This window comes from Euprymna scolopes, chromosome 20 (genome assembly GCF_053919585.1).
Source record: "Euprymna scolopes isolate OS-2025 chromosome 20, ASM5391958v1, whole genome shotgun sequence".
Lineage (NCBI taxonomy): Eukaryota > Metazoa > Mollusca > Cephalopoda > Sepiida > Sepiolidae > Euprymna > Euprymna scolopes.
The window spans coordinates 111,065,623-111,078,203 of NC_136501.1; the positions used below are offsets into that span (position 1 = coordinate 111,065,623).

General features: G+C 36.1%; 1 protein-coding gene across 6 annotated transcripts in view; it reads right to left on the reverse strand.

Moving 5' to 3' along the window:
• Nucleotides 1–2,582: 2,582 nt before the first annotated feature.
• LOC145241561 (mitogen-activated protein kinase kinase kinase 7-like) overlaps nucleotides 2,583–12,581 on the reverse strand; it is a 621,914-nt gene continuing 611,915 nt past the window's right edge. For 5 of the 6 annotated variants that reach the window (XM_080104627.1, XM_080104631.1, XM_080104628.1 and 2 more), the window contains 2 exons: nucleotides 7,001–7,088; nucleotides 3,310–3,688 (listed from right to left, as the gene is read on the reverse strand). In XM_080104627.1, the coding sequence (XP_079960753.1) occupies nucleotides 3,629–3,688; nucleotides 7,001–7,088 (148 nt within the window). In that variant the 3' untranslated portion in view covers nucleotides 3,310–3,628. Of the gene's footprint in view, nucleotides 3,689–7,000; nucleotides 7,089–12,581 lie in introns of all 6 variants that reach the window. The other variant, XM_080104629.1, reaches the window with a different exon arrangement.

A 12,581-nucleotide genomic window follows, 5' to 3' on the forward strand; every position in this document is an offset into this window, starting at 1 on the left:
TAAATAATATACAAGCACTCGATATATCTGCAGCTATCGCTGGCTAGGTCTCGCAGTCATAGAAAAGGATCGTCCAAACAAGTGTGCCTAAATCAAAACGCGGATTCCATGAACAAAGCTTCTTTCTTAGAACTGCACGCCTGTGGAACTCTGTTCCGTCTGCCTGCTTCTCACCGGACTAAAACTTGGATGTGTTCAAGTCCAACATTAACAAATTCCTAATGAACCGCCTCCTTAAGTAAGCACTTCATCAAATCTCCACACTAACGTAATGTACTTGCAATAACCCTTATCCATGAGTAGCTTCCGGGCCTTGATAAGTGGTGATCACTGTGTAAAAACAAAAAAGAATAAAAGTGCTTTCATGTCTCTTCTTCCTTGTTGATTCTTTTTGTAATAAACAAAAATGATATTGGGAATGTCTTAGCTGAAGTAGTGGGCATCTCTAAAAACAAATACGATAGACGGACGTCAATAAAAACTGTAAAAGCAGGAGGACGTCACCAGAAGCAGAAGAGGCAATTCAGATCTTGGTAAGTAGGAGCAGCAAGATGTTCAATAAAGGACACAAGTTTAATCTTTGTAGAGAAATTGCTCTGGAAAAGGGCAGTTGATTGCATTTATATAGCTGTCAAATGTGATGTTAACTATGTGGGAGTGTTTTAGCTGAAGTTGCGGGCATCTCCGAAATCAAAAATGGTAGACAGACGTCAATAAAAACTGTTAAAGCAGGTTGGTTGTTTTTGTTTTACGGCATATAAACCTTTTTTGGGTTATTTAAGAAAAAATTTTATAATAGAGTATATTTGTTGTTTTCACGTCGGTTTCTATTTAACCCATAGTTGGGACCCTAACAGGTACTACCACTTCGGGTCAGAGTGGACCTGGGAGCAATGGTAATTAAAGGGTGGCTCCACACTCTGCAAAGCCCCCAAGCTGGGGCCTCACCACTGGATATCGTTTAAGGTCATATCCAGGACCCCCATTGAGGGACTTTTACCCTCTGCAGGGGAGCAGTCAGCGTATTCTAATGCCCTACCGACAGGTCCGTTAAAGCAGGAGGATGTTACCAAAAGCAAAAGAGGCTGGCCGAATCAAGAGGACATCTCAGGAAGCAAGAGCAGCAAGGAGCTAACAGGATGTTGAGTTAAAGTACTTTGTGGAAAAATTGACTCCTAATTTTTTTTTCTTTTTTTTTTTTGCCCTCACAATTTCGCTTACCATTACACACACCTCCACACACCCGGGCCATGCTGGGAACCCAGGCTAGTTAACAAAATAAAATTTACACATTATATGGTTAGAAGCAAAAGCGTTACATTGCATTTTCAAGTTCTTGATGAGCCGTTCCATATAAGTTATCAAATTTAACAAATTTTCATTACTAATGATTATTATATTGTCCAATTTCTACTGTACACTCTTTAACCCTTATCCTTGAGTGGCCTCTTGGCCTTGATAATGCGTTGATGCCTATGTAAAAAGAAAAAAAAAAAGAAAAAGTCCAATGTGAACAAGTTCTAATTGAACCGTCCCCCTAAGTAATCCAAGTTACAAAATTCCCACTGTTTACTATGCTAAAATCACAATGACTAATGTATACCTATTAACCCTTATCCTCGAGTGGCTTCTGGGCCTTGATAAGCGGTGACACATGTAAAAAAAAAAAAAATTAGTTATCGAACAAATAAAATTTTTTCAAATTTCACAAAATTTTTTAAGAGGATTCTAGCAAATCTCAGAAGTCAATGAATAAATCACAATGACTAATGTATACCTATTAACTCTTATCCTCGAGTGGCCTCTGGGCCTTGATAAGCGGTGACACATGTAAAAAAAAAAAAAAAATTAGTTATCGAATAAATAAAATTTTTTTCAAATTTCACAAAATTTTTTAAGAGGATTCTAGCAAATCTCAGAAGTCAATGAATATAGATGCATTTTATCCTTTCTTTCGAGTAATCATGCAGTAAGGGTGCCCTATTCTCTCCCCTACAACCTGTTTCCCACAGAAAAGACGTTGCAAGCTTCCTTTCTTACAACTGCATGCCTGTGAACCTCTTCCATTTGCCTGCTTCAAATAAGTTCTGTATACTCATTAATCCTTATCCTCGAGTGTCCTCCATATCTTGATAATTGGTGACTCCTTACAAAAAAAAAAAAAAAGAAGCAGTACTATTATATATTCTCTCATAGATTAAAAATATTACTTGATGTTCTATTTATAGAAGAATGGAATATAATGGGTTAAAGAGAAAATAAAAATGTACTGCCCCGTACAGGGATTGAACTCACGGTTCATAAATCTGGACCATATCACAGTAGTCTCTTATGCTTACACTGGATTAACCACCGCCACCCTCTTGATCATTAGATGTTTATACATTGGTGGTTGTTGTCACACTTCTAAACACAGAAAGAACGAAATTCGCTGTAACAGTAGTAACAGTTCATGAATCTGGACCCTATCATAGTAGCATCTTATGCTTATAATAGGTTAACCACCGCCACCCTTCTGGATCATTACATATTTATACATTTGCTACCAGAACAGTAACAGAAACTAGTTATGAAGCAAGGAATTGTGTTTTGAAGCATTTTATTTCAGCTTTTTTTGTTTTTACACAGTGGTCACCACTTATCAAGGCCCGGAAGCCACTCAGGGATAAGGGTTATTGCAAGTACATTACGTTAGTGTGGAGATTTGATGAAGTGTTTACTTAAGGGAGTGGTTCATTAGGAATTTGTTAACATTGGACTTGAACATATCCAAGTTATAGTCAGGTGGGAAGCAGGCAGACGGAACAGAGTTCCACAGGCGTGTAGTTCTAAGAAAGAAGCTTTGTTCATGGAATCCACGTTTTGATTTAGGCACAGATAAAGAGTGGGGAAAATTTTTCACAGTGGATTCGACTAGACGGGTGTTTTTCGTGAAAGATTGGTGAGGGGGGACCAAAGATTGGAGTTCAGACAAGCACCTGCCATGGAAATAACGAGAAAACAAGGAAAGGCTCGCAACGTCTCTTCTGTGGGAGAGAGGTTGCAAGGTAGAGAAAACGGCATCCCCCACTAAGCCACAAAGTCTATTTTGTACTCTGTCAAGGCAGGATAGGTGTTTTTAGCTGCCCCTGCCCAATCAGTTTTATTTAATAAAATAACGCATGAAAACAATTTTTTTTTTATTTACTTTATTGGCAAATATGTGCAGAGCCAACAAAAGTTTTATGACAAAGAACTGAATAGAATTTTCTAAAATTGAAATCAAATCAAATCACTTTCTTTCCTTGGGTAACCTTTTGATTAAAAATATTTCTTTCTTTCCTTGGGTAACCTTTGTTTTCAATTAAAAAAACTTCATTTGAAGTCACAATGTCGGCAAAAAAAATATATACTTAAGAATCCAGTCGAAAAAATTTCATAACATTTTTTTTCAAAGAATACCCTTCTTTACAAACATAAGAATTTCTGACATAAATTTGTATTTTTTTTTCTGATCACTACATACATGCTAACTCATGTGTTAAAAAACACACACATGATTTCAATTTTAAAAATTAATAAAAGGGAATAAAACAAAAGAATCGAATCATAACAGAAGAAAAGTTGGCGCCAAACATTTTTTCTTCTTCTATTGCCGGATTTGTTGCACTTGTTTTTGCAAATTATTCTTCAACATGCATAAGTCTTCCTGCAAATAGAAACAAGAAAAAACATTATATATATATTTATCATACAGCTGCTGCAAAAATTTAGAGATTATAATTAAAGCACATAATAACAAAATATTAAATAAAAACAATGAAAACAACAAAATAAACAATAAAAAAGTGAGTATCATGACAAAAATAAAACTAACACAAAGGGCACATATGTAACTAGTAGAAATAATAATAATAATATAATAAACCAACTCTGGACAACGACAACAATAGTAGAAATAAAAATACTAATAATGAACAAGATAAATGCAACTGCAGATCCTGCATGCTCTGCCCACATCAAAATAAATGTCTAACCAAAAGCATAGCTTACCAGGCTACAATATTTGTGAAAGAAAACCCGAATAACAAGAAATATTATGTAGGTGTGAGATTCTTAGATTTCAAAACGCGATATTATGACCACAAAAGTATGTTCAAAAATAAAAAAACACCAAATGAAAACAACACTAGCAAACAAATACTGGGAACTCAAGGAAATCGGGCCTTTGCCGGTAGTCGCATGGAAAATAGTAAGACAAGCAAACACATGTAGAGACCTAGACGATCCATGTAGATTATGCCTTCATTCTAAATTTGCTATTCTATACTTTAAAGAACCCCAACATCTATTAAACTGTAGGAGAGAAATAGGAAACAACTGTGTACACAGGATAAACTTTACCCTAGGATAGCGATACAAAATAATTTTAAAATTGACAATAATAGAAAATAAATAAAATAAACATAGATATACATAAATTATCATATATATAACTAATATAATATTTAAAAAAAAAAAAATCTAACTACACCTAGGTTTAAAATAGGCCAGATCACTAGATATCTATGCTTCCCGCTAAAAAACACACACACAAAGGAAGGACTGAACCTAAGGTCAACTGGGCCTTTGTCCTGTAAGTGCCTGCCCATTGGCTGAGTAGGAAGGGAGCGGTGGAAACTAAGTAGTTGATTGGTTGATTGGGGAAACGATATACCCCACAGTAAAATAAATATAAGAAACAAACAATTGCCATTAACGTCACACTACATAAAACAATGACGGTTTTTCTCTATATATCCCAAATGATGACAAAACTGGTTGACCAATTGCCTTTCATCCTATTAAGAGACTTCAATAGTCATAACATCCTATAGGGGTGTAAAGACTAATAAAAAGAGCAAAACGTCAGAAAAGTTTATCAACAAAAATGATATATTAGTTCCTCAATGATGGTACACCTACACAACCAACTAGCGGAAATCATTCAGCCATCGACCTAAGCTTATGTGACCCATAACTGCATATGGACTTTAATTAGAAAGTACATTACGATAATTGCTGCAGTGACCATTTGCCAATATTCAACAATGAAAAACTTATATTATTTTAACTGGAATTCATTATTGAGATGAGTATTATTTATATTAATTTATTTATTGTGGACTATTATTCTCATCTTTCTTAGTTGTTGTTTCACAACGTTTCGGCCTTCGTCAGGTGGTAACCACAATGAGATAGGGACTCTGAATCGCCTAAATGCATTCTCAGCAATTACTGCAATCCATAGTTGTCGTCTCACTACGTTTAGGTTAAGTAAGCTATTGGCTGGCTTTGGGTAGGATTGAAACCGTTATTTTCAGACAATGCTCACCTCGAACCATAGAGAGTCAATGTCTCTATCCACTCTGCCACGGGTCCCGAAGGGCAATCAAGGTTGGATATTTTGGTCTTATAAATCCACATTTATTCATTATCTAATCTTCCATGGTCGGGTTCATACCAAATTGTATATATATTATTTAATTGGAATTCATTATTGAGATGAGTATTATTTAATAATTTTTTTTATTGCAGACTTTTATCCGCATCTTTCTTAGTTGTTTCATGATGTTTCGGCCAACTATTCCTCTGGCCTTCATTTTCTAACGTGATGAGATGACAACAACTAAGAAAAACTTCCCTGATGGAAACTAAATACGGCCAACTGGCAACTATACAAAAAATATGAAATAATTAAATACTGGATCCCAAGCCACATTGGAATAAAAGGAAATGAAAGAGCCGACTTTGCAGTCAAATCAGCTCTAAACCTGAACCCTGAAACAATAAACATTCCGTATACTGACTTTAAACCCTAAATCAATCAACTATTTTATGCAAAACGGTAATAACAATGAAACAACATAACAAATTATACCAAATTAAATCCATTCTGGAAGAATGGAAACCAACTACTAGAATATCAAAAGAAGAATTAGTCATGCCAAACTTCTGAAACAAGAGCAACAACCACAATGCCAATTCTGTCAAAAAACTTGGACCATCAAACACATTTCCATGAAATGTAGAGTTATTGATAATACCAGAAAACAATATCTTAAATCAGCATGTTTGAAAACAACCGCCTGGATCAAATACTTTCCTTTCTGAGAGTAACAAGACATTTTCAAAAATCAAAAAAAAAAATTCTTTCTCTACAAAACAACCCAACTAACCCCTATAAAAACATTTAAATGAATATCAATACAAAAAATTAATTTGCATTGCTTTTTCTAAACTACTGGATTTGGCATTAAATAACCTGAAAAGTGTTGATATGCCATTAAACAAAAGTAAATAAATTTTTACTGGACATAAAGAATACGATTTTCAAGATATTTTTAAAATTTTCAAGGATTTTTAAAATTTTCAAGGATTTTTAAAATTTTCAAGATATTTTTAAAATTTTCAAGATATTTTTCATATTTTCAAGATATTTTTCATATTTTCAAGATATTTTTCATATTTTCAAGATATTTTTCAAATTTTCAAGATATTTTTCAAATTTTCAAGATATTTTTCAAATTTTCAAGATATTTTTCAAATTTTCAAGATATTTTTCAAATTTTCAAGATATTTTTCAAATTTTCAAGATATTTTTCAAATTATCAAGATATTTTTCAAATTTTCAAGATATTTTTCAAATTTTCAAGGATTTTTCAAATTTTCAAGATATTTTTTAAATTTTCAAGGATTTTTCAAATTTTCAAGATATTTTTTAAATTTTCACGGATTTTTCAAATTTTCAAGATATTTTTCAAATTTTCAAGGATTTTTAAAATTTTCAAGATATTTTTCATATTTTCAAGATATTTTTCAAATTTTCAAGATATTTTTCAAATTTTCAAGATATTTTTCAAAGTAATAATAGAAATAAAACCTTTTCAAGGCAAAAGTTAAAATTCAAGGATTTTTCAAGCTTGTGCAAAATTTGTTTCATTGCAGCGTTATTTGTTTTTTGTTTTTTTGTTAAACTTACCCATTCTTGTAACAATTGGCCATATTCGTCGTTCAAGCTTTTAGCTCGTTTTTGGTTCATCTCTTCAGTCTCTTCGATAAGCTCTTTTCTGAAAATAAAACAAATTTTTTAAACAACGCATACATACGCATATATGTGAAGTTTTGTCTGTAGACCAAAAAATGACAGAGGAGTTTGGTAGACATCATTTTTTAAACAAATATATAAACGCATACATGAATATGTAAAGTTTTGTCTGTAGACCAAAAACTGACCGAGGAGTTTGGTAGGCAAATTTTTTAAACAAATACATAAACGCATACATGAATATATATATGTGAAGTTTTGTCTGTAGACCAAAAACTGACAGAGGAGTTTGGTAGGCAAATTTTTTAAACAAATATATACACGCATACATAAATATATATGGAAAGAGGTTTGTGTTTACTATAAACTTTTTACGCAAATATTACGCAAGTATAAATCATGTTACCACTGAAGGTAGCAAGAATTATCCTTTGTGTTATCTTCTCAGTACTGTTCAATGATTTCAATACTCGAGGGCTAAGTAGAAGTCGTACTCCCCCAATGGTACTATTTGCAAATTTTTCCATGCTGACGCTGATACTAGTGTCCAGCTGTTACCAATTTCATGGTACTTTATGTCCATGTCGTTGTAGAAGAGACGGTGCTCTTGAATTCACACAATATCGATATCGTGTTCTTTGGATGAAGCAACAAGTTCTGATATTTGAGATGTGGGTTGAAGTGTTTTGGTGCTGTAGTAAACTTGTCGATAGTTGTGGTCATTGCCGGCACACCAAGTAGTGACCCTTGGTTACCCATGTGGCGGTCGATGCTGTATGGAATTCTGGTTTGATTTAAAGTCATATTGAATCTTTCGATAGCTCGGATAATATCACCTGTGTGAGCTACGTCTACAGGCGAATCGTAATTTCTCAATTAGACTAGTTGAACCTGATCGTTGATCTCTTAATGATTCTTCCGCTCAGTGCCTTTTGTGACTGATTCTTTAGTTCTTCCGCCAAGGCGCATAACTGCCATGCTGCTCCCCATGACGTTATCAGGGCCCATTTACCAGTTCAGGTTCTACATCAGTCTTCCGTTATGAGTGGTCCTACATGATTACCCTAGACTATATCTGCTACTACTGTTATTTGTTGCTACAGCCCTACCAACGTCAGTGACAAGCAAGAGATCCTGAATTTCAACGATGAACTCTCAGCAATAGTGCACTAATTCCCCAAACATAAATTATTGGTTATCGGGGGCGTCATGAATGCACATAGAGGACAGGAAGACAACAAGCATAAGTTCTCTTTCCATGATGGAACAAACCGAAACGGAGAGTATCTATTAACTTTTCTCCTTGAAAACAACCTACAATGCATGAATACCCGTTTTCAGAAAAGACCAGGTAAGCTCTGGACCCATCAATCCCCAAATGGAGACAAGGCACAACTGGACTATTTTTTTATGAATAAGAAGTGGATCAATAGCTGTCATAACTGTGAAGCTTATAGCAGTTTCTATAGTGTGTCTACTGATCATAGGATTGTAACCTCTAAGTTGAAGTTAAGCCTACGAGCGAACAAAACTAAAAAATCATCTAGACAGCCCTACAACTGGTCAACGTTGTCACACGACAATCAGATGAAACAGAGATTCATCTTCGAACTGCGAAACAGATTTGATGCTTTAGAAGCACAAGAGCAGGAACCAACTGCTAATACCACCTATGAAAACTTCATTAGATCGCACCAAGAAGCAGCAAAGGAGTGTATACCTCTGAATAATAAGGTAAAACGAAAAGTACCGTGGGAAAATGATAAAATAATATTAAAACGAGAAAAGTTAAAAAAAACATAATCAAAAAGCAACATAAATACCCCACTCGACAGAATACAAATTTAAGGAAGCAGGTGCTTCAAGAGCTTAGTATGATGTACCTATCAGAACAACAGAAGTATGTTCAAGAACAAATAGACCGATCCAGAATGCAGCAGATAACAAACAATCCTATCTGGCTTGGCAAGTAGTAAATGAGATATCTGGGCGCAAACGATCTGCCAAAGCTAAGTAAAACGCAAACACTCTGGAAAATGTATGTTCGAAATGGAAAGCACATTTTGAAAAGCTACTTGGAAACAAACCAGAAGTACAGACCAACCAATTCAGCCGATTGTTGAACAGGAACTCCATATTGAGAAGCGTTATTTTTTTAGGAACTTCTAAATGTACTAAAGAAGACCAAGAACCGTAAAGCTGCAGGCTTAGATAACATACCTCCTGAAGTATGGAAGACATGCAATTCTGTATATAATCAAAAAAATATTAATATATGGAGGGAAGGATACAAACTTCCACAAGAAGGGTGACCTTAGCATACCAAGCAACTAAAGAGGAATAACTCTCACTCCAATTGCAGCAAAAAATCTACAATGCCATGCTTCTCAACCGTATCCAACCGCAGATCGAAGAAGTGCTCAGGAAGAACCAAAATGGATTTAGAAAGAATCGCTCTACTACTAGTCAAATTCTTACTCTTAGGAGACTGATTGAAGGAGTCAAAGCAAAAAACATTGAGGCAGTCATGACCTTTGTAGATTTCTCCAAATCATTCGACTCTGTACATAGAGGAAAAATGGCATATTAAAAGCATATGACATTCCAAATGTATGGAAGATGGGTGGTTTCAATGACATACTTCTTAATTCATGCAATTCTGTATATAATCAAAACATTATTAATATATGGAGGGAAGGATGCATACTTCCCTTCCCCAAGAAGGGTGACCTAAGCATACCAAGCAACTACAGAGGAATATTGCTCTTGACATATCAAAGGCCTTCGACAAGGTATGGCATAAGGGTCTACTTCACAAGATCTCCAGCTACGGTATAACTGGAAATGTTTTCTCAATCATCAAATCATTTCTCTCCGATAGGCTCATAAGAGTAGTGGTAGATGGACAAAAATCGGAGGCCTGCAATATAAATGCTGGAGTACCTCAGGGGTCAATCCTGGGCCAAACTCTCTTCCTGATCTACATCAATGACCTCCCTAAACACATACTTAAATCATTCGTTGACATCTTTGATGATGACACGACCATCTACGGCAACACACCAAAGGCTGTAAATGACAAAGTTCTCTCTGATTCTCTCTCCTCTGATCTTGAGCGCGTGGTTCAGTGGGGGAAAATGTGGCTGGTTACCTTTAATGCATCCAAAACCAAACTCCTATCCTTACATCATCCACGCTCTGATCCCCAGCTGGCATCAATTGTGATGGATGGCTCTCGTCTGGGTGAGGCCCCGTGTTTTGACAAGCTTCTGGGTTTGACCTTTACTCCTGATCTGAAATGGAACACGTACAGCAAGTCTGTTGCCAAGGTCACTGGAAAGATGGTGGGATCCTTCTACTGCTCCAGAAGATATCTCACTACTGATGCAATTCTCTATCTATATAAAAGCCAAGTACGTCCAAGGATGGAATACTGTTGCCATATCTGGGCAGGAGCTGCTAAAAACAGCCTATCCTGCCTTGACAGAGTACAAAATAGACTTTGTGGCTTAGTGGGGGATGCCCTTTTCTCTACCCTGCAACCTCTCTCCCACAGAAGAGACGTTGCGAGCCTATCCTTGTTTTATCGTTATTTCCATGGTAGGTGCTCGTCTGAACTCCAATCTCTGGTCCCCCCTCGCCAATCTTTCACGAAAAACACCCGTCTAGCTGAATCCACTGTGAAAAATTTCCCCCACTCGATATCTGTGCCTAAATCAAAACGCAGATTCCATGAACAAAGCTTCTTTCTTAGAACTGCACGCCTGTGGAACTCTGTTCCGTCTGCCTGCTTCCCACCGGACTACAACTTGGATGTCTTCAAGTCCAATGTTAACACATTCCTAATGAACCACTCCCTTAAGTAAGCACTTCATCAAATCTCCACACTAACGTAATGTACTTGCAATAACCATTATCCCTGAGTGGCTTCCGGGCCATGATAAGTGGTGATCACCGTGTAAAAAAAAAAAAAATTTTTTTTAAAATAACATTCACTCCAATTGCAGCAAAATCTACAATGCCATGCTTCACAACTGTATCCAACCAAAGATCGAAGAAGTGTTTTGGAAGAACCAAAATGGATTTAGAAAGAATCGCTCTACTACTAGTCAAATACTTACTGTTAGGAGACTGATTGAAGGAGTCAAAGCAAAAAAAATTGAGGCAATCATGATCTTTGCAGATTTCTCCAAAGCATTCGACTCTGTACATAGAGGAAAAACGGCCAGCATATTAAAAGCATATGGCATTCCAAATGAAGTCATTAATCTTATCATGATGATATATGAACACACTCGAGCAATTGTCATGTCCTCAGATGGGGACACTGAATTTTTCGACATCCGCACTACAAGGAGATACTCTTGCCCCTTTTCTTTTCATTGTCTATCCTGACATACATGCTAGGCTTCACCCTAAATGAATCCAGAAACAGACGTCATCAATCAGCACACATAACTGATGCAGATTACGCAGACGATATTGCTTTGTTCGCGAACAACTGCTGATGCGCAAACACTGTTACGTAAGCTAGAAATTAAGCTGCAAATGACATTGGTCTCCCCATAAATGCGGATAAGACAAAGTTTATGACTTTCAATGTGAAGGGAGAGATCAGGGCTTTGGTTGGATCAACACTGAAAGAAGTCGCTGAGTTTACGTATCTGGACAGCAACATCGTTTTCACAGAGAGAGATATCGAAATTAGCATCATAAAAGCATGGACCGCATTGGATGGGCTACATTCAGTATGGACTTCGGGACTGGTTGACAAACTGAAAAAGCAGTTCTTCAGGGAAGTGGTAGAGTCTGTCCTTGTTTACGGTGCTACAACCTGGACACTCACCAAAAGATTGGAAAGAAAACTAGACGGCACATACACCCGTATGCTAAGAACAATATTAAATATATCTTGGCAAAATCATCCCACGAAGCAGCAACTTTATGACAACCTACCTGTCATATCTAATACCATCAGAGAAAGATGCCTACGATTTGCCGGTCATTGTCTGAGGAGCAAGCATGAATTGGTGAGTGATGTATTGCTATGGACTCCATGACATGGATGCGCAAGCAGAGGACGACCTAGATTCACGTACATCCAACAAATAGCACACGACGCCAACAGTGAACCTGAAGATCTGAGGCAACTGATGGAAGACAGGAAATTCTGGAGAGGAAGAGTCACATTGGTCCGGGCAACGAGCCCGTCATGATGATGATTAAGTGGCTCAAATGAATGTTTAAAAGAATATGCAAATTAGCTAGATTTTTTGCAGATGAATGCAATTAATCGACCCATATATAACAAAGTTGTATTTTTTTTTTAAAATAAATAGAAAAAAGGTTTTTAAATGAATATCAATACAAACAAAGCCGATAGCCATTAGTCACGTGCTCTCGTGTAATGAACGAATGCGTGAATGTAGGATTGACATGAGATTCTTAAAGATAAACTAAAATGACCGAAAAATGGGCTGAAATGATTTAAATAAATAAAAAGTAAATGACTTAG